Genomic DNA, 23,105 nt, shown 5'->3' with positions numbered 1-23,105 from the left:
GTGCTCACAACAACAACACAAAAAACAATGCCCAACACTGGTGATGCTCGGAGCCGGAGCACTCTGTTTAGGCCACCGCGCCACCACAGTTCACAATGCTCTAACAAGGCGCGGGAATACTCGATGATAGTTGATTGGAAAACAGCGTGTTGTTTTTAAATGATTTCCTTTTAGGCCTTTCCCAAACCATAGCCCGAACCTTAACCCCTCGGGAATGAATACTTGAACTTAACCCTTTGAGTTGTTTCAGATTAAACCCTGTCAACCACGCAGAATGAATGCGCCAAAAATAGACGTTTGTCCGTAATACGTGGAATTTCGAAGGGGAACTATGAGATCTGGTATCAGCATGTGCATGCTAAATGGACACTATTGGACACCTGAAAGAAAATCACTATGACTAGCACTTAGTGTGTGTTTTCTACGTCATATTCACGGTGTAACGTCGTGTAATAGACTATCATTGATCAGTGTGCAGCCAGGTGTTACTCAATCGACAGGCATTCTCTGCGTGTCGGTCCCGGTGTGAGTGTGTGTGTGTAGAGCTTTCTGTATACACTATGAGTCACAGAATAAAAGATTTCCAGTCATTTAAGAGTTGTTGGTTAGTCAAACCTCTCTCTACTTTAGCGAGAGAGAGAGAAACATGATGTGAATACAAAATGGTTTTCTTTGTTAGATACAGCCCACACTCTCTGTCTCACCTTGGCAGGACTAGAGCAGTGATCAGAGAGAGAGAGAGAGAGGTTTGTGTGCCAGAGGCTTAATACAGCCTCTTAAGAAAGGGAATGTAATTAAACAGTGAAAAGATGTTGACATGCTCCATCTGACAGTATGCATAGCGTGTGGGAAGATGTGAACACGTTCGGAATGTGATAAAGAATCTATTCAGTTGAACCTCTTAAATATTGTATCTATTTTTGATTGGCTGATAACTGTTCCCAATCTCCACACTGTGTGAGGCCTATGTGTGAATGTTTGCAGAAGGTTTATTGCCTGGGGCCAAATAACAGCAACGTGTATAATACGTCATATACAGTTGAAGTCGGAAGTTTACATACACCTTAGCCAAATACATTTAAACTCAGTTTTTCACATTTCCTGACATTTAATCCAAGTAAAAAGTCCCTGTCTTAGGTCAGTTAGGATCACCACTTTATTTAAAGAATGTGAAATGTCATTCCCAGTGGGTCAGAATTTTACATACACTCAATTAGTATTTGGTAGCATTGCATTTAAATTGTTTAACTTGGGTCAAACGTTTCGGGTAGCCTTCCACAAGCTTCCCACAATAAGTTGGGTGAATTTTGGCCCATTCCTCCTGACAGTAACTGAGTTTTTCAGTTCTGCCCACAAATTTTCTGTAGGATTGAGGTCAGGGCTTTGTGATGGCCACTCCAATACCTTGACTTTGTTGTCCTTAAGCCATTTTGCCACAACTTTGGAAGTATGCTTGGGGTCATTTGCAACCAAGCTTTAACTTCCTGACTGATGTCTTGAGATGTTGCTTCCATATATCCACAGAAATTTCCTTCCCGTGATGCCATCTATTTTATGAAGTGCACCAGTCCCTCCTGCAGCAAAGCACCCCCACAACATGATGCTGCCACCCACATGCTTCACAGTTGGGATGGTGTTCTTCGGCTTGCAAGCCTACCCCTTTTTCCTCCAAACATAACGATGGTCATTTTGGCCAAACAGTTCTATTTTTGTTTCATCAGACCAGAGTACATTTCTCCAAAAAGTACCATCTTTGTCCCCATGTGCAGTTGCAAACCGTAGTCTGGCTTTTTTGTGGCGGTTTTGGAGCAGTGGCTTCTGCCTTGCTGAGCGGCCTTTCAGGTTATGTCGATATAGGACTCGTTTTACTGTGGATATAAATACTTTTGTATCTGTTTCCTCCAACATCTTCACATGGTCCTTTGCTGTTGTTCTGGGATTGATGTGCACTTTTCACACCAAAGTACGTTCATCTCTAGGAGACAGAACACGTCTCCTTCCTGAGCAGTATGACGGCTGTGTGGTCCCATGGTGTTTATACTTGCGTACTATTGTTTGTACAGATGAACGTGGTACCTTCAGGCGTTTGGAAATTGCTCCCAAGGATGAACCAGACTTGTGGAGGTCAACAATTTTCTTTCTTTGGTCTTGGCTCATTTATTTTGATTTTCCCATGATGTCAAGCAAAGAGGCACTGAGTTTGAAGGTAGGCCTTGAAATACATCCACAGGTACACTTCCAATTGACTCAAATGATGTCAATTAGCCTATCAGAAGCTTCTAAAGCCATGACATCATTTTCTGGAATTTTCCAAGCTGTTTAAAGGCACAGTCAACTTAGTGTATGTAAACTTCTGACCCACTGGAATTGTGATACAGTGAGTTATAAGTGAAATAATCTGTCTGTAAACAATTGTTGGAAAAATTACTTGTGACATGCACAAAGTAGATGTCCTAACCGACTTGCCAAAACTATAGTTTGTTAACAAGACATTTTTGGAATGGTTGAAAAACGAGTTTTAATGACTCTAACCTAAGTGTATGTAAACTTCCGACTTCAACTGTACGTCCATACCTTTTTCATGTAAAGAGCAATGTATTAATTTCAAGGTTGTAGTTGAAGCTTTTCTTGCCCGTATATCCCCGTTGACATGAGTTCCTGACCCTATCCCATCCATCCATCTCACTCCGACGCTTCCAGAGATGAAGCATCTCAGAGTAGCATTTCGCCTTTTAGATCACAATGAATAATAACGACAGGTCCTAGATCAGCACTTTTACTCTGAGACACTTTGCGGCTACGGGCTCTGATCTTGGTGTTCGGTATGCCGTTCCTGCTTCATCGCTCGACGAGCCCTCGTCTAGGGCTAGTGAATAGTAAACAAGGGCTCGTCAATAGCGTATGTATCGCAGTGCAACTTGCTGTCGCTTCATTAAGGCTCTTGCCGTGCTGTATGTAGATATAACGGAAATGTTTTGTGTTGATCTGTGGACGGTACCAGATAATCAATCAGTCAATGACACTGACAAGACTAAGCAACTACAGTGTGGCCAAACCGTACCTGTCAAACCTGTGATGCTAAGTGACCTATAGTGTTAATCGACTCTCTACTCTCTCTCTCCCTCCACTAGGAGAGCACCTGAGGATCTGTCCCCAGGGCTACACGTGTTGCACCAGTGTCATGGAGGACAGCCTATCCAACCTGAGTCGCACCGAGATGCAGGGCCTGATCAGAGACGCTGGACGAGCCCTGCAAGCCTCCCTCAACGGACAGTACAAGGCCTTCGACGGTGAGTGAGGGAGATTGATCAAGGTAGGGGGAGGGGGGCAGGGAGACAGAAGGAGGGAAAGAGACAGATGGAGGGACTGGTCAAGCATCCCTTATTGGCTTTACAAGCCCTTTGACGCTGAGTAGGAGAAAGGGAGGGAAGAACAGACAGAGAAACCCTGTGTCTCTTTCCTTCCACATCTCTGCTATCTCAACCATCTCTGTTCTCGTTAATTAGTTTCTCCATCGGTCTGAATGGCTCTATCACTGTGTGTTGGTTAACCAAGAAGATGTCGGAAGGTGTGTGTGTGTGTGTGTGTGTGTGTGTGTGTGTGTGTGTGTGTGTGTGTGTGTGTGTGTGTGTGTGTGTGTGTGTGTGTGTGTGTGTGTGTGTGTGTGTGTGTGTGTGTGTGTGTGTGTGTGTGTGTGTGTGTGTGTGACAGTGAGAGAGGGTGTGTTTGACTGCATGTATATGTTTGTATGTGTTTGCCTGTATGTGTGTCAGACTGAGTGTGTGTGATTGCTTTGCATTCATGTGGTTGTACGTTGCGGTATGTGTCTGTATATAAATACAACCAGCTGGTTGTCAGTACATCACTGTGAGCTATTTACTGTGGAACCAGTCAATTTATTTCAGGGGAAGTGTTTTTCCTAGCGCACTCTGAGTAATGCTGGTACGTGTTGTTCTTGGTCCTCAAGTCCAGACAGGACAGCTGGGCTGTCTCCTCCTCCACTCCCTCCATCCCTCCGTTCTAACCCGCTCTCCATACACAACACACTTGACAAATCATCCCTTGCTTTTCCTCTCCTCCGCCTACTCAAGTCACTCTCAACTGTCACTCTACTATCAAGCCACATAGGATTTCTATTAATCGCCTTGTGTCCTATGGAGGGAAATCCCCCCCCCCCACACACACACACGCACGCACACTTGCTCCAGAGTATTCCTGTGTGTGAGAAGATAATATTGCTTTAATCCTCCCTGATTGATGAGGAATCTCACACACTCATGGTCCTGCGGCATAACTGACTGATCAATGCAGTGTAAAGAGGTTCCATAATATTAAGCCATCTAAAGTACACGAGAGAGAGAGAGAGAGAGGAGAGAGAGAGAGAGAGAGGAGGAGAGAGAGAGAGAGAGAGAGAGAGAGAGAGAGAGAGAGAGAGGAGAGAGAGAGAGAGAGAGAGGAGAGAGAGGAGAGTGAGAGAGGAGAGAGAGAGAGAGAGAGAGAGAGAGAGAGAGAGAGACGAGAGAGAGAGAGGAGAGAGAGAGAGAGGAAGAGAGGAGAGAGAGAAGAGAGAGAGAGGAGAGAGAGAGAGAGAGAGAGAGAGAGAGAGAGAGAGAGAGAGAGAGACAGAGAGCATGTACAGTATACCGAAGTATGATATCATGCCATATTAAATACATTGATATCCTACCATTTTATATACATTCCTATGATTACTGTATGTTTAACGAACAGTTGTGTATTTCTTTTTAGTGAGGGTGGAAGTCAAGCTGTTCTGTGATTCAGGGGTTCGACTGAACCCAGATTAAAGTGATTAGAACGTACAGTGGTTGGGACATTGATGATGTGATCATTTACGGTTAATGTTACAGTACAATCTGTTCCAGTTGACAGGAAGTGACTAGCATCTGCCTCTGCTCTACTCGTTCCTCTGGTTGATTGATCTGTCCTATGGATCTGTTTGTCAGCCTGACCTTTCTGGGCCCATCCTGATTAGTGGCTGAGTGACATCTGTGTACAGGGCATTCTCTCTCTCTCTCTCTCTCTCTCTCTCTCTCTCTCTCTCTCTCTCTCTCTCGCTCTCGCTCTCGCTCTCTCTCGCTCTCTCGCCATCCTCTCTCTCTCTCTCTCTCTCTTCATCCTCTCTCTCTCTCTCCTTCTCTCTCCTCTCTCTCTCTCTCTCTCTCTCTCTCTCTCTCTCTCTCTCTCTCTCTCTCTCTCTCTCTCTCTCTCTTCATCCTCTCTGTACCCAGGGTGTTATAGCAATGCCAGAGCAGCATCCGTCTCATTTCATGGACAACCTGTCCAAAACATACAAATACACACACACCAACATGGCCCGTCCAAGACACACAAACACCGAGCATGCAGGAAACAACTCTTCCACAATCACACAGCCCTGATAAACTACACAATCACACAGCCCTGATAAACTAGACAATCACACAGCCCTGATAAACTACACAAAGCACACAGAAATGCTCCGTCAAGCATCACTCACTCAGCTACGTAAACACACTAACGAAGTGCTTCAAACACACACACACACACACACACACACACACACACACACACACACACACACACACACACACACACACACACACACACACACACACACACACACACACACACACACACACACACACACGTACAGTCGTGGCCAATAGTTTTGAGAATGACACAAATATTAATTTCCATAAAGTTTGCTGCTTCAGTATCTTTAGATATTTTTGTCAGATGTTACTATGGAATACTGAAGTATAATTACAAGCATTTCATAAGTGTCCTAAGCTTTTATTGACAATTACATGAAGTTGATGCAAAGAGTCAATATTTGCAGTGTTGACCCTTCTTTTTCAAGACTTCTGCAATCCGCCATGGCATGCTGTCAATTAACTTCTGGGCCACATCCTGACTTATAGCAGCCCATTCTTGCATAATCAATGCTTGGAGTTTGTCAGAATTTGTGGGTTTTTGTTTGTCCACCCACCTCTTGAGGATTGACCACTAGTTCTCAATGGGATTAAGATCTGGGGAGTTTCCTGGCCATGGACCCAAAATATCGATGTTTTGTTCCCCGAGCCACTTAGTTATCACTTTTGCCTTATGGCAAGGTGCTCCATCATGCTGGAAAAGGCATTGTTCATCACCAGACTGTTCCTGGATGGTTGGGAGAAGTTGCTCTCGGAGGATGTGTTGGTACCATTCTTTAATCATGGCTGTATTCTTAGGCCAAATTGTGAGTGAGACCACTCCCTTGGCTGAGAAGCAACCCCACACATGAATGGTCTCAGGATGCTTTACTGTTGGCATGACACAGGACTGATGGTAGCGCTCACCTTGTCTTCTCCGGACAACCTTTTTCCCAGATGCCCCAAACAATCGGAAAGGGGATTCAGCAGAGAAATTGACTTTACCCCAGTCCTCTGCAGTCCAATCGCTGTACCTTTTGCAGAATATCAGTCAGTCCCTGATGTTTTTCCTGGAGAGAAGTGGCTTCTTTGCTGCCCTTCTTGACACCAGGCCATCCTCCAAAAGTCTTCGCCTCACTGTGCGTGCAGATGCACTCACACCTGCCTGCTGCCATTCCTGAGCAAGCTCTGTACTGGTGGTGCCCCAATCCCGCAGCTGAATCAACTTTAGGAGACGGTCCTGGTGCTTGCTGGACTTGCTCGGGCGCCCTGAAGCCTTCTTCACAACAATTGAACCGCTCTCCTTGAAATTCTTAACGATCCGTCCAGCGTCTCTCAGCCTATTGCGGACAATCTGATGTGATGTTCGGATGTACCGATCTTGTGCAGGTGTTGTTACACGTGGTCTGCCACTGGGAGGACGATCAGCTGTCTGTCTTGTCATCCTGTAGCTCTGTCTTAGGCATCTCACAGTATGGACATTGCAATTTATTGCCCTGGCCACATCTGCAGTCCTCATGCCTCCTTGCAGCATGCCTAAGGCACGTTCACGGAGATGAGCAGGGACCCTGGGCATCTTTCTTTTTCAGAGTCAGTAGAAAGGCCTCTTAAGTGTCCTAAGTTTTCATAACTGTGACCTTAATTGCCTACCGTCTGTAATCTGTTAGTGTTTTAACAACTGTTCCACAGGTGCATGTTCATTCATTGTTTATGGTTCATTGAACAAGCATAGGAATTATTGAACACAGAGTGAGTTCATGCAACTTATTATGTGACTTGTATTTTACTCCTGGCTTACCACAACAAATGGGATGAATACTTAATGACTCAAGACATTTCAGTTTTTATTTAAATAGATTTCGCTTTGACATTATGGGGTATTATGTGTGGGCCAGTCATACACAATTTCAATTTAATGCATTTTAAATTCAGGCTGTAACACAACAAAATGTGGAAAAAGTTAAGGATTGTGAATACTTTCTGAAGGCACTGTATGTATTAAGTCTTGCAAGACTTTTGCCATTCTGTGTTATTATTTTGTCACAATTTATTAAACTTATGGGTCTGTAATCAGCAGGGAACTCTTCATATTTTCCTGGTTTTAATATAGCTGAAATAACTGTATAACACATGGAAGTAGAAAGCACTGAATTTAGTGACTTTTTGTGTAAATTGGGTGCTTTTCTCTGTGCTAATGTTTTGTGTCAAATTACTGACTTGTTGTAAAGGTGGCATCCTATGACGGTGGCACGTTGAAAGTCACTGAGCTCTTCAGTAAGGCCAATCTACTGCCAATGTTTGTCTATGGAGATTGCATGGCGGTGTGCTCGATTTTATACACCTATCAGCAACGGGTGTGGCTGAAATAGCCAAATCCACTAATTTGAAGGGGTGTACACAAATTTTTGAATATATTGTACAGTGCATTCGGGAATTATCCCATGAAATTTGTTTTGATTTAGAATGGACCATTATCCTTCACCTGTATCGAAACAGGGGCAGTTGGGAAAAAAGACATGTCATCTTTGCACTTAAATAGCGAATGGAGGATGCTGTTCCCATGGTTAATTTTCATGCCTGCCGGGTAGGCTATACTCCTGATTTACAGAGTAGCAATGTGCTTAATAATAGGAAGGTTGAGCAATAAATATAGTAGGTCTAGCCTATAGAAAGCTGATGGGATCCTCCTCTTTTTAATAGAGGCCATCACTCTGTTTTCTCACGCAACTGCATAGCTTATAGAAATGTTGTTCAACATGAGCTCATGGGCTCTCATGAAGTGTTTGATTAGATTTTCGATTACATTTACATTGATGTCAGAGTGATTAGAGGGACAATATAGTGCTGAGTACCAGACAGTTAGCAAGTTTGGTAGGCTACTAAATGACCATCCGCAGCATCAGAGCTTGGAGATGCTAATTACCGTGACTAAATGGTCATATGAAATTTGACTGCCTTCATAACTAGTGACTGCCGGTGTGGCGGTAATACGGTCACCACAACAGCCCTAACCTACACCCCTGCTGTTACTACAGTACGTGTTAGCATAGGCCTTTTCAACCCAGCTCCTCTTTAAATTTCTCCTTTTTTGAAATGTAACTCTTACAAGAAAACCACATCTGACGACAATCTCTTTAAGTGTTCACATTCCATGCAATACGTTTAATTTTTTTTGGTCTTCACTTGTATACAATCAAAGTTAAACTGTTCCGTCTATCATTGAAGAACCTGACAAAACATTTTAGTAGCGTTTAGAGAATGATCTAAGAATCTTATTTAAATCAAATCAAATTTTATTTGTCACATACACATGGTTAGCAGATGTTAATGCGAGTGTAGCGAAATGCTTGTGCTTCTAGTTCCGACAATGCAGTAATAACCAACAAGTAATCTAACCTAACAATTCCACAACTACTACCTTATACACACAAGTGTAAAAGGATAAAGAATATGTACATAAAGATATATGAATGAGTGACGGTACAGAACGGCATAGGCAAGATGCAGTAGATGGTATAAAGTACAGTATATACATATGAGATGAGTAATGTCGGGTATATAAACATAAAGTGGCATAGTTTAAAGTGGCTAGTGATACATGTATTACATAAAGATGGCAAGATGCAGTAGATGATATAGAGTACAGTATATACATATACATATGAGATGAGTAATGTAGGGTATGTAAACATTATATTAAGTGGCATTGTTTAAATTAAGTGGCATTGTTTAAAGTGGCTACTGATACATTTTTACATCATTTCCATCAATTCCCATTATTGAAGTGGCTGGAGTTGAGTCAGTATGTTGGCAGCAGCCACTAAATGTTAGTGATGGCTGTTTAACAGTCTGATGGCCTTGAGATAGAAGCTGTGTTTCAGTCTCTCGGTCCCTGCTTTGATGCACCTGTACTGACCTCGCCTTCTGGATGATAGCGGGGTGAACAGGCAGTGGCTCGGGTGGTTGTTGTCCTTGATGATCTTTATGGCCTTCCTGTGACATCGGGTGGTGTAGGTGTCCTGGAGGGCAGGTAGTTTGCCCCCGGTGATGCGTTGGGCAGACCTCACTACCCTCTGGAGAGCCTTACGGTTGTGGGCGGAGCAGTTGCCATACCAGGCGGTGATGCAGCCCGACAGGATGCTCTCGATTGTGCATCTGTAGAAGTGTGTGAGTGCTTTTTGTGACAAGCCGAATTTCTTCAGCCTCCTGCGGTTGAAGAGGCGCTGCTGCGCCTTCTTCACAACGCTGTCTGTGTGGGTGTACCAATTCAGTTTTCCGTGATCTGTACACCTTCTCCACTACTGTCCCGTCGATGTGGATAGGGGGGTGCTCCCTCTGCTGTTTCCTGAAGTCCACGATCATCTCCTTTGTTTTGTTGACATTGAGTGTGGGATTTTCCTGGCACCACACTCCGAGGGCCCTCACCTCCTCCCTGTAGGCCGTCTCGTCGTTGTTGGTAATCAAGCATACCACTGTAGTGTCGTCCGCAAACTTGATGATTGAGTTGGAGGCGTGCATGGCCACGCAGTCGTGGGTGAACAGGGAGTACAAACATTTCGTTCTCAGCATCAACAAACTCTCTCTATCCTCTATCTTGTTAAGTGTGTTCAAGTTGGTTGGCTGCAACCAGTAATTGGCCACACCTGATCTTAATGAGTGCTTGTTTCCTTTGAAATTTGGTATGTTTGAATAGTCTAAAATGAACAGCTTTGTATGAGTAAAAAAACATGACATGCTAGCTCCACCCTGGTGGCGCCGTGGACTAATTCCATGGATAGAGAACAGAAGATCATAGGTTTGAATCTCACTGAAGCTGTGCCACAATAACAAATAAATGTGTTTGCAAGATTAATGCCTAAGCAACCGATTTTTCATGTGCCATATCTGTGCTTGGAGTTTAAAACAGTTAACCCAAACTAAGCTAGCAGTGTTAGTAAAAGTCTTATTGAAACATGTTCTCGGAACGTCAGTACAGGTGCATCAAAGCTGGGACCGAGAGACTGAAAAACTGCTCCTATCTCAAGGCCATCACTAGCCGGCCTCCACCTAGTACCCTGCCCCGAACTTAATCACTGTCACTAGCTCACTACCACCCAGTTACTCAACCCTGCACCTTAAAGACCCTGCCTTATGTACATAGACATGGAAAACAGGTCACTTTAATAATGTTTACATACTGTTTTACCCATTGCATATGTATGTACTGTATTCTAGTTAATGTCATCCTATTCAACTATTCCTGTACATTTACTATTCTATCCTACGTATTCTTCAGATATACTACATATTCCATCCACATACTGTCCATAATATCTATACATCCCATCACATATATACTACCGGTCAAAAGTTTTAGAACACCTACTCATTCAAGGGTTTTTCTTTGTTTTTACTATTTTCTACATTGTAAAATACTATTGAAGACATCAAAACTATGAAATAACACATATGGAATCATGAAGTAACCAAAAAAGTGTTAAACATATCAAAATAGATTTCATATTTGAGATTCTTCAAATAGCCACCCTTTGCCTTGATGATAGCTTTGCACACACTTGGCATTCTCTCAACCAGTTTCATAAAGTATTCACCTGGAATACATTTCAATTAACAGGTGTGCCTTCTAAAAAGAACATTTTTGTAATTTCTTTCCTTCTTAATGCGTTTGAGTAAATCAGTTGTGTTGTGGCAAGGTAGGGGGATATACAGAAGACAGCCCTATTTGGTAAAAGACCAACTCCATATTATGGCAAGAACAGCTCAAAAAGCAAAGACATGAAGGTCAGTCAATACGGAAAATGTCAAGAACTTTGGAAGTTTCTTCGAGTGCAGTCGCAAAAACCATCAAGCGCTATGATGAAACTGGCTCTCATGAGGACCACCACAGGAATGGAAGACCCAGAGTTACCTCTGCTGCAGAGGATAGGGTCATTAGAGTTTCACAGAGCTCAAATAACAGACACATCTCAACATCATCTGTTCAGAGGAGACTGTATGATTCAAGCCTTCATGGTCAAATTGCTGCAAAGAACCCACTACTAAAAGACACCAATAAGAAGAGACTTGCTTGGGCCAAGAAACACAAGCATTGAACATTAGATCAGTGTAAATCTGTCCTTTGGTCTGGAGTCCAAATTGGAGATTTCTGGTTCCAACCGCCGTGTCTTTGTGAGACGCGGTGTGGATGATCTCCGCATGTGAATTTCCCACCGTAAAGTATGGAGGAGGAGGTGTTATGGTGTGGGGGTGCTTTGCTGGTGACACTGTCTGTGATTTATGTAGAATTCAAGGCTCACTTAACCAGCATGGCTACCACAGCATTCTGCAGTGATACGCCATCCCATCTGGTTTGGGCTTAGTGGGGCTATCATTTGTTTTTCAACAGGACAATGACCCAACACACCTCCAGGCGGTCTATTTTACCAAGAAGTGCTATTTTACCAAGAAGGAGAGTGATGGAATGCTGCATCAGATGACCTGGCCTCCACAATCCCCCGACCTTAACCAAATTGAGATGGTGTGGGATGAGTCGGACTGCAGAGTGAAGGAAAAGCAGCCAACAAGTGCTCAGCATATGTGGGAACTCCTTCAAGGCTGTTGGAAAAGCATTCCAGGTGAAGCTGGTTGAGAGAATGCCAAGAATGTGCAAAGCTGTCATCAAGGAAAACGGTGGCTATTTGAAGAATCTCAAATATGAAATATATTTTGATTTGTTAAACACTTTTTTGGTTACTACATGATTCCATGTGTTATTTCGTAGTTTTGATGTCTTCACTATTATTCTACAATGTAAAAAAATACAAAAAAAATAAAGAAAAACCCTTGAATGAGTAGGTGTTCTAAAACTTTTGACCGGTAGTGTATATTTATATTTATACTCCGGACTCCAACATTGCTTGTACTAATATTAATATTTTTCTTAATTCCATTGTTTTTGTTTTTAGATTTGTGTGTGTTGTTGTGTATTGTTAGATATTACTGCATTGTTGGAGCTAGGAACACAAGCATTTAGCTACAACCACAATAACATCTGCTAAATATGTGTATGTGACCAATACATTTGATTTGATTTATTTAATTAACTTCAAATAACTGATCATTTCCGTTCTCAGAACTTTAATAAAACCTCCCAGGAAAACTTTCAGGGAACCATAGTAAAACGTTCTCAGAACCTCTCTGCAACCTAAAAATGTAAGTTCCCAGAACAGGCAACATTTTATTTAAATGTATATTTTACCAGTCAGCAAACGTATAGCTTTGTTCCCAGAACCAATGGGAAACCAAAAACGTACGTTCCCACAACTTCCAAGGAACTAAATGTTCTAGCTGGGACAGTGGCAGAATATTAACACAAAAATAACACACACAGACACACAGCCCAATTAAAGACCACTCAAGCGATCAGTAGCTCAAAGCAGGAGCGGGGTTGCATCAGTCCACTAACACGGTAGATTTCTTATTGGGATTGCAGTGTACTGCATACACCAGATGAGTGATGGATGTCAGAATTTTGATTTGGTTTGCAGGTCAAGTCAAGGTCGTTTTCTCTCAGTTGATTATTTTTGTGTCGTGTTCTTTTAGAGTTCATGTAGTGGTTAAAGTGTACAGCCCTATCCATTCTCTCTCATTACCTCCAGTCATGCGATCTCTCACTTTCTGTGTGCCCTCTCTCTGCTTGTTTCTCCCCAATGGATTGTGTGTGCGTGCCACTATTCTCAACATTAAAATGCATCATTACTAGACATCCTCAACCTCCCTAACCTCCCCTTTCTTCCCTCTTCTTCCTTCATTCCTAACTGGCGTACTTTTCCCTTCTCTGTGAAAAAGAGTGTTCAACCCTACCTGACCCTAAACAGTGACCAGACCAGACCCATCCCCTCCACCCTCCTTCCTACCCCCTCATCTATCTCACTTCCCTGAGCATCAGAAGTAGAAGACAGCAGGATGGGGGGGATCACAGAGGGATGGAGGGATGAGAAAAAGAGAGACGGTCAGATGTAAACCATCTGTTGTTGAGTATCTTTTATTATGAGATTAGAAGTGGAGCGTGTTAATTGGAGTGTGATAAGCCACATTAGATACAGTATCACAGCTCATCACTTCCCTGCCTCCTAGTTACCTCTGTGAACATATCAGACTGTCTGGATAGACGTTTGATTTGATGATTTTGAATAGATCAAAATGTTACACCAGGCAACAGATACAGATACCAAAATAACATAGGACTACTGCATCTATATTTATGTAGCCAAAGTTTGTGAGGAAAGACCACACCCAAAACATTCTCAATCCCTCCCCTCTAATCATTGCTTGCATTTATACATTTTCTACCACTAACCTGTGTGTTTGCTTCCTGCGTTATACCAAAAGTCGCAAGCTTTCGTAGTTCACTACTCTTGCCTGCCCGACAGCTTTTGTGATTGCCATTTACCAAATAGACACTTTAACCGCTAGGTCTTTGTTTTCACAGTTTCTGCTTAGTTATTCAATAATGATTAGTTTGTTTGTTACTCACCACCTCCGCCATGGAACAGCTCTCTTCTTCAGATGAAGACCTGCTCTAGGATACCCAGTTACAGCGCTCAGCCAGACCGAGCCAGCCGGTCCAACCATCCACTGGCTCCCCCACTAAACAAAACCGACTTCAAGACCTGCGCCCCCGTCATTCCAGACAGACACTGGGAGCCATGCACCGCCGGCTTCTTCTGAGCACCACTTCTGAGCACCTGGGACCCCAGGCCCAGATACCCAGCCAGACCTTCCAGACCCATCCGCCGGCCCCATAAATCCCTGTCGTCTCAGAGCGACTCCCAGCTTCCTCCACTTGACTGGCTTGCCAACGCCGCACTTCCCCGGTGTCGCCTGACAAGCACAATAAGGCCCACCACACCAGCTACCTTGGCTAACTCCTCTCGCTACTTTCGAGGGCGATCTGCGGTCTACAGCGGCAACAAGTGCAAGCCACTAGCCATCACAGACTGGATGGTGGTCGGATTCAAGGGGTTCCTCCGCGAGCAGGCAATCAATTTTTACCGGGGAGATCCCAAAGCGGTGCTGTTTTCGTTCTACACCAGGTCCCTCGGCGGAGAGGACCCCACAAGCACATGCAGCGTCGAACAACGGACTGCCGACGATGACATCATGCCCCACAATCCCATTCGCCGTAAAGTCACCTACCAGTCTCCAGATGGCAGCGCCGCAGCGTCTGCTTCACTTGCTAGCCTAGCTGTTTCCACCAATAACTCCACAGCTCCCTCTACCGGTCCGGGATGCAGGATCCCTTCCTGACGATTCTGGAACTGCTACCCCTGCTGGAGAGGGCCCCAGATTGCAGACAACACATCGGTGTCCATCTTCCCCTGCTGGCTCAGAGGGTGCAGTCATCTCGTTCTCATGCCCGGAGGCCACAACTCCATCCTTCCCCACCCCCACCCCCAGCACAACATGCAACACCCCCGAACCCCAGTGCAAACACCCCCCAGCGCAATGTGCAACACCCCACCCCAATCATTAAATATACCTCTCTTCCTTCCAATCTCTCTCGGGTACGGTTCCTGACACCACCACCGCTCCAGCCTTCCTCCCTCCATCCCCTGCCGATCCCAGCTCTCTCTGTCCCTAAACTCGCTATATCCAACCTCCCCCTCATCCCTTCTTCACAGGCACCCTCCACGCCGGTTGGGCCGGAGACCTGAACCCACCACCGCCGCCATTCCATCCACAGCTGACTTCTTCAACATGGAAGTGAACAACACATCAACAGCTTCACTATCCCAACCATCTCCCAGCTCACCTACGTCTTTGACCCAGCCTTCACCAGTCTTCAACCCAGCCCAGTCTTCCACACAGCCTCGTCGGCGTTCGACATCAGCCCCCGACCCGGCCACACCAGTCTTTGTCCCAACCTTTGACCCTGTCTCATCAGCGATCGACCCAGCCTTCACCAGTCTTCGTCCCAGCCATCGACCCAGCCTCATCAGCCGTAGACCTAGCCTTTAGCAGTCTTCAACCCAGCCTCGTCGATGTTCAACACCAGCCTCCTCAGCCTTCGAACCAGCCCCGTTGGCCAACAATCCAGCCCGTCATCCTTTGTGCCCACAGCCTCCGAATTAGCCTCCAACGCAAGCCCACAGGCTCAGATTAGCCTCGGATACGACCTCTAAGTTAACAACCTATTCCCCACTCCAGCAGGCCACACCGCAAAGCAACTTCCTCTGCTCCATGTACTAACCATATCCTGTCCATTTGCGATCACACTCCTCGAGCCTTCAACCTCCCAACGTCCTCCTCACACTTCACTGAAGCCTGTCCATCCTGTTCACCTGGTTCACATCCGATGAGGGACGGCGTGTCCCTCCATTCCCCCACACAGCTCACCACCATCCCTCAGCCTTCAGCCGGCCCCTGTCTCAGCCTCCAAAGCCTTCTTTGTGATGGCTTCATACCAAATCTTACATCATCTGTTGCCCTTGCTTGCAACCCACCAGAGAACCTCACCCCTCCACCAAAAGTGCCTGCTCTTCATCGTCCTACGGACATCCACGCACCTCCACCAAAAGAAACTGGCGCTCTTCATCGTCCTACGAATAACAACACCTCAATCATTACGATCCCCCCTTCACCAAGCTACCTCAACTACCACCACATTCCCTTACAAAACAATCCTTTAAACTATTATGTTAAAGGTGTGGTCTATATCTAGTGAATATACACAAAAGAAATCAAAAGACTTGTTTCCATTGTGGACCTCTATTGGTAGGCAATAGCCTTGACTTGTCCAGGCTTGTCCAGCTGTACCCTACCATTACTGGACTGTCTATTGGTCTTAGCTGTGCCCTCCCATGATAACAATAACTTATTTGTCTTTTTGAATGTGCAGAGGGCATGAATTGTGTGTATCATGAAACGTATGAGGTTTGAGGACTTCAGTGACTTTTACTCTATCAGAGCTATTCATAATCTGGTAACAGTTGAGTATTTTGCTTGCTGCGGTGATGGTTAAGTAGTTAAGTGAAAGAAGTGTTGATGGAGGAATGTACAAGTGCATAAGATTACAAGTGGCCTAGTTGGTTGTTTCCACATAATTTCAACCAAACAATTCAATGTGATGACATTGAATCAACTAAAACTAACATTGACATGACGTCTGTGCCCAGTGGGGAAGTGTATGACTTATGTTCTAGTCCCATCTGGAGTCTCTCCTCATCAGTGTGTGATTAGCTGGGTGTGGGCCTGTGCCATGTGGCTAAGTGTAGGGTGTTACCGTCCCAGCCGGGATAGGCAGGCAGGCTGTACTGTAGACCCAAAGGACTGTGGAGGTCTAACTCTAACCCATCGAGTTAAGAGCAGAGCACATCTGTTTCAGAAGACGCTATTCCACACTGCAAGTGTGACTCTCACCAAGAGGAAATATAGACGTGCGATTTTAAATTTGACCCTGCTTCTCACAGCAGGAAAATCATTTTGCAGCAACAGGAAAAAAAAAATTCAGCAACAGTATATGTGAATTATTATGTGGACGATTTGCATCTCCTGCCACGCAGGGAAATTCCCTGTGACAACAGGCCTGGGCACATATATCTGTTGAATAGATTTGCACCGAAGCATCAGCTTAGCCAAAACCTCGAATTCTTCATAAATGAGGGGTTTATCATAGTTTCCCTTCTCAATGACTCCTCATATTTTCTACTGGAAAATCACATTTTCTGCCTGGAGCCGTGGAGTCAGAAGAGCGTGTGTGCGGGCATGTGTGTGTGGAGACAGAGCAGTGGGAGCTGCCAGCTGCCAGCTGCTAACAATGGAAAGAGAAGGACAGTAGGGGTCTGCTTCCACTGCCCGCGGAAGAAAGTGGGTTGGAGCTATGTGACGAAAGAGAAAATGAGAGAAAGAGAGAAATAAATCACGATAGAGGGCCAGTGTGTGTGTGTGTGAGGGTGAGAGGGAGTCAGAAAGTGACAGGTGAGGCCGAGTGACAAACACCTGAAGAGACCAAATGAAAGTTGGGGGCTGAAAGTCAACGAGAGAGAGAGGTGGAGGAGGAGAGGTCAAAGAGGACGTCAAGGAAAGACACCTAAGGGAGAGGTGTTGGATGGCGGGCAGCTGTGCCAGACAGAAGGTGCCGTTATCCTAGCAGGTGGTGGAAGGGCTAATGGTGTCATGCCAGGCATCTTTGTGAGAGTGAGTGAGTGAGAGAGAGAGAGAGAGAGTGAGAGAGAGAGAGAGAGAGAGTGAGAGAGAGAGAGAGAGAGAGTGAGAGACAGAGAGAGAGAGAGTGAGAGAGAGAGAGAGAGAGAGAGAGAGAGAGAGAGAGAGAGAGTGAGAGAGAGAGTGAGAGAGAGAGTGAGAGAGAGAGTGAGAGAGAGAGAGTGAGAGAGAGAGAGAGAGTGAGAGAGAGAGTGAGAGAGAGAGAGAGAGAGAGAGAGAGAGAGAGAGTGAGAGAGAGAGAGAGAGAATGCGACCCTGGCACTTTGAACAGCAGCCTTTCACACACACACACACACACACACACGACAGACACAACACTCCAGTATCACTAGCCAGTGGGTTATTGCCTTGTGTATGTCAGCCTATTTTTTTTGCCTGCGATGCAGATTACTCCTCTTTTAAGTAGATTTGATCACAGAGCTCTGGCTGACGGGCACACTCAGTTCTACACTTAGAATAAAGGGTGACTCCATGAACCTTGGAGATGTTCAATGCTTTGAGCGCGTTCCACAGCTAAGGCGAGGCGACGCGACAACCAATGGTCTCGTGCCACGCCATCGACTGTGTGATCGACTAACAAATTGCTATATAGCATATGATGTGGCTAGCTGATACTTAAAATAACTATACAGGCGTTGTAAGATCTGTCAGGCGTCAGCAACGTCTAAGCTCTGGAACACGGCCCTTATTAAAGAAGGTTCAAAATGAAACCCCTCGCATTACATAGGTTCCGTTTTGAACCTTTACACAGGGCTTTCCCTGAATACCCTTTTCAGAGATCTTCGAGGAACCTCTTTGAACTGGAAAGATTTTACATTCATGATATGTAGATATTGATTCAGGAAGGTTATAATCTAGAAATGCCTCACGAGCTTAGTTCAGCTGTCTTACCCCTATCAGAGCCCCCAATATCAGCTTGTTTTATTCCTTTGTTTGTAAACAATGTAGGCCTAGTTGTAAACAAACACGGTACAGCCTCAAAAGATGGTTCAAAGTATAATGCTGATATCATGGATGGTCAGCAATTGCATCCGTAGTTCTGTCTGTGAATTTGAGAGGGGTTACATTTCCAGCCCCGTCCCTCATTTTTTTTTTACCGAAACAGTGATGGGGTAACCCCTGTGATATTGTTTAAACAGCAGATTGCCCCTTTAAGAAACTCTGTTTCAAATTGGGTTGGCTGGGATTGAATGTCCCTAAGAAGTTGTTTTCATGGTTGTCTGAACAAAACAGTAGGCTTTTCATCTGATGACGAAATTGTTATACAGTTCTAGGATTATGCCACCTGAAAGCAGAAAGAATCCTATCATATCGTAATCTGTTATGATTTATGAGCAGTTCAATGAGGTTTAATACATGAATGTAAGTGTCTTGGGACCATCAGTAAACATTAGGATTGTCCACATAACATGATATTATCCCCCCTAAATTAGATCCAGCATGGCGTTTATTTTGTCGACAACTCTTCCCATTTATAGACAATATATTTGATTAATTCTCAGACAAATGTCCTGCAGGGTCACCTCTGCTGATGTCATAAGTGCCAAGGACATATGCTCCATTATACCGCCTGATTGGCTCGTGGTCTCAGCATGCAAATCACGTCGGGCAGCAGCCAGTGTTACAGCTTTCTTAATACACCAAACACATTACTTACTGTGAAAAGAGGATGGCGGGAGAGAGAGGAGGGATGCAGGCGGGAGACAAAGAAAGGAAAGGAGGAGAGAGAAAGATGGAGAGAGGGATGGGAGAAGGTTAGAAGGAGAAGAGGGAAGAACGGAGAGACAGGAGAGGGAGAGAGAGGAAAGAGGTAGAGGAGAAGGAGAGAGTTAGAAGGAGAAGAGCGAGGGGGAAAGGGATGGACAGCGAGCAATGAAGGGGGAGAGAGATGGAAAAATATGACATTTTGGAGAGGGACAGTGAAAGAAAGAGGGAGTGGAGGAGGGGAAAATTGATGAAAAAAGAGGAGGGAGTGGATAGATGGTAAATAGTGCATGAGAAAGAGAGACAGAGAAACAGAAATAGAGACAGAGTGAGAAACATAGTTTGAGAGAGAGAGAGAGACTGAGGCATCGGAGTGTGGTGTGTCAGAACAGCTCTCCATCCATCACAACACTTATCAGCGGTGCGGTTAGCGCCATTATCCGAGGAGGGCAACGGCCCCTTCAGAAGCATTTAAACGCCATTAAAGAGCACTATATTAAACAGACACACACACACACGCTGAGAGACACCATTCATCAACTGATGTCTGCAGGCTAACATCCCTCTGTTGTCTCGCTCTCTCTCTATTTATCGCTCTCCGTCTCTCACCACAACATCCTCTTCCACTGTCTGACTATGGCCTTGGGAATGTGGTCCATTGTTTGGGTAATGGGGAATATACAGCTGGAGGTAGTTGAGAATCATTGATATGTATGATTTGACAGAACTATGAGGGCGTTGAAGCATCAAGGGTCATTATGGTAGGCTGTTGTGATGGAGTGTTTTGTAACAGAATAGGTTACTTTTGGGCCCACCCAAGGCCCAGAGTAAATTTGTTTGTTGTGTATGTGATAGGGAGTGCCCTGAGTAACAAGGAAAGAGAGAGAGAGAGAGAGAGCCATAGAGGAAGGGCCTAGAACAATCTGCTGTTGACGGGACTGGGGCATCAATGAAAGGCCAAGCTAGCCAGGCCTAAAGCAACCACATGCATCCCATCCAACTCTCCCTCCTCTCTTCCCTCGATCTCCTCGCTGACTCACTCAGTCCATCTCGCTCCCGCCTTCTCTCAGCCAAGGAGCGTACTGTTAATCTGATCATTCACTTGTCAAACTAGACAAATGCAATTAGGAGGACGGGATACATTGGCGCCGAGGCCTCGACAGTTCACTCCTCCTCCCTCTCTCCATTTATCTCTCTCTCCCTCTGTCTCTCCATTTCCTGCCTCACCACAAATTAATACACAAGCTATTCGTGTCCAGAACCATACAGAGCTATTACAGTGTGTGTGTGCAAATGTGTATGCCAGTTTGCTACAGCTGGAAAGCAATCCTGCAGCAACAAGACATTTGAATTATTATATGGATTATAATTCATGGACATTTTTGTAGGGTTTGAAAAAAATGTTGTAAGGCAAAACCTAGTCTGAAATGTTTAACTGGAAATCACAACGTTCAGAAGCCTTTTTAAACCTCAAATACACTATACATTTTAAATGTCCTGCATTGCAGGAAAGTTCCCCTGCAACAGGGTGATCCAATGATGATCCTACATCTGTACGTGTGTGTGGTGAGATGGAGAGGTGTCAGATTACCCTCATTAGTGGTGTTCTGTATAGGACAGAGTCGGGAGAAGGGCCTAACAACAGATACAGCTAGTCTGTTTCTTAACCAGAGAATGACCTGAGAATGACCCAGGAGGATAGCATGCCTTGTGCTGTCCTATTTTCACTCGAGGTTACACACACAAACGCAGACACGCACACACCCCTCTGGATATAGCTCTGGTGGTGGTAATGTCACACGGTATCATGATGTCAGAGTGGTGAGTGATCAGATTGGGATCATCAGGTTATCACATCAGGATCACTGTGTATAAGGCTCCTGTAGGGGACAGTAATCCAGGATCATTAGGATGAATAGCAGTGGTGCAGTACACTGAGCCCCCTGTGTCAGAAACTGATTCAAGATCAGTTGTTTGTAGCCAGGCCACAGTAAGCCCTCTGAGGGAGAAACTGATTCAGGATCAGCCTGCAATGAGCAGAGGTGGTACAGGGTAGGCCCAGTAAGCTTCCAGTAGGAGTAATTGGTAGTGGGAGGAGGATCAACATCAACTCTTAAACACAAAGGCACTGAATCCCACATCAATACCAAGGCTTATCTTGTGAGGGGTGAGAGGAGAGAGAAGGGAATGGAGGAGAGAACGAGAGAATCAACAGGATTATGGAGAAAGATAGAAGCGTAAACTACTGAGAACACTGTGTGTGTGTGTGTGTGTGTGTGTCCGTCCGTCCGTCCGTCCGTCTTTCCGTGGGTGCATGTTTTTGTGGACTATGCAAAGTGGCTGGTATTGAGTATATGGTTTCCAGTAGTCAGGTATGAAGGGTGAATATTTCAAACAGAGAAAGGGAGTTAGAGTTACACTACCATTCCAAGGTTTGGGGTCACTTAGAAATGTCCTTGTTTTTGAAAGAAAAGCAAAAAAAATTGTCCATTAATTAAAATACCATCAAATTGTCCAGAAATACAGTGTAGACATTGTTTCAGAAGAAAGTCTTATTTTCTGTCCATTTTGAGCCTGTAATCGAACCCACAAATGCTGATGCTCCTTATACACCAGCATCCCGAAGTCGCCTCTTCACTCTTGACATTGAGACTGGTGTTTTGCGGGTACTATTTAATGAAGCTGTTGTGAGGAACCAGTTGTGAGGCGTCTGTTTCTCAAACTAGACACTCTAATGTGCTTGTCCTCTTGCTCAGTTGTGCACCGGGGCCTCCCACTCATCTTTCTATTCTGGTTAGAGCCAGTTTGCACTGTTCTGTGAAGGGAGTAGTACACAGCATTGTACGAGATCTTCAGTTTCTTGGCAATTTCTCGCATGGAATAGCCTTAATTTCTCGGAACAAGAATAGACTGACGAGTTTCAGAAGAAAGTTCTTTGTTTCTGGACATTGTGAGCCTGTAATCAAACCCACAAATGCTGATGCTCCAGTTACTCAACTAGTCTAAAAAAGGCCAGTTTTATTGCTTCTTTACTCAGGACAACAGTTTTCAGCTGTGCTAACATAATTGCAAATGGATTTTCTAATAGTCAATTAACCTTTTTAAAATGATAAACTTGGATTAGCTAACACAACGTGCCACTGGAACACAGGAGTGATGTTTGCTGATAATGGGCCTCTGTACGCCTATGTAGATATACCATTAAAAATCATCAATTTCCAGCTCCAATAGTCATTTACAACATTAAAAATGTCTACACTGTATTTCTGATCAATTTGATGTTATTGTAATAGGCAAAAAAGTGTGCTTTTCTTTCAAAAACAAGGACATTTCTAAGTGACCCCAAACTTTTGAACGGTACTGCACACTGAACAAAAATAGAAATGCAACATGTAAAGTGTTGGTCCCATGTTTCATGAGCTGAAATAAAAATATCCCAGACATTTTCCAAACGCATAAAAGCTTATTTCTCTCAAATGTTGCAGACAAATTTGGTTATTTTCATGTTATTGAGCATTCCTCCTTTGCCAAGATAATCCATCCACCTGTCAGGTGTGGCATACCAAGAAGCTGATTGTTACACAGGTGCACCTTGTGCTGGGGACAATAAAAGGCCACTCTAAAATGTGCAGTTTTGTCACACAACACAATGCCACTGCTGTCTCAAGTTTTTGAGGGAATGTGGAATTGGCATGCTGACTGCAGGAATGTCCACCAGAGCTGAATGTTCATTTCTCTACCATAAGCCACCCCCAATGTTGTTTTAGAAATGTTGGCAGTACATCA

General features: G+C 44.6%; 1 protein-coding gene across 1 annotated transcript in view; it reads left to right on the top strand.

The window, feature by feature from the left end:
• The window catches only part of LOC129814184 (glypican-1-like), a 160,080-nt gene that overhangs the window by 57,203 nt on the left and 79,772 nt on the right, over positions 1-23,105 (top strand). Inside the window, exon 3 of the mRNA XM_055867086.1 lies at positions 3,132-3,290. Within this exon, the coding sequence (XP_055723061.1) occupies positions 3,132-3,290 (159 nt within the window). The remainder of the gene's footprint in view (positions 1-3,131; positions 3,291-23,105) is intronic.

This window comes from Salvelinus fontinalis, chromosome 17, assembly GCF_029448725.1.
Source record: "Salvelinus fontinalis isolate EN_2023a chromosome 17, ASM2944872v1, whole genome shotgun sequence".
Lineage (NCBI taxonomy): Eukaryota > Metazoa > Chordata > Actinopteri > Salmoniformes > Salmonidae > Salvelinus > Salvelinus fontinalis.
This window is presented reverse-complemented; position numbering and strand designations above follow the sequence as displayed.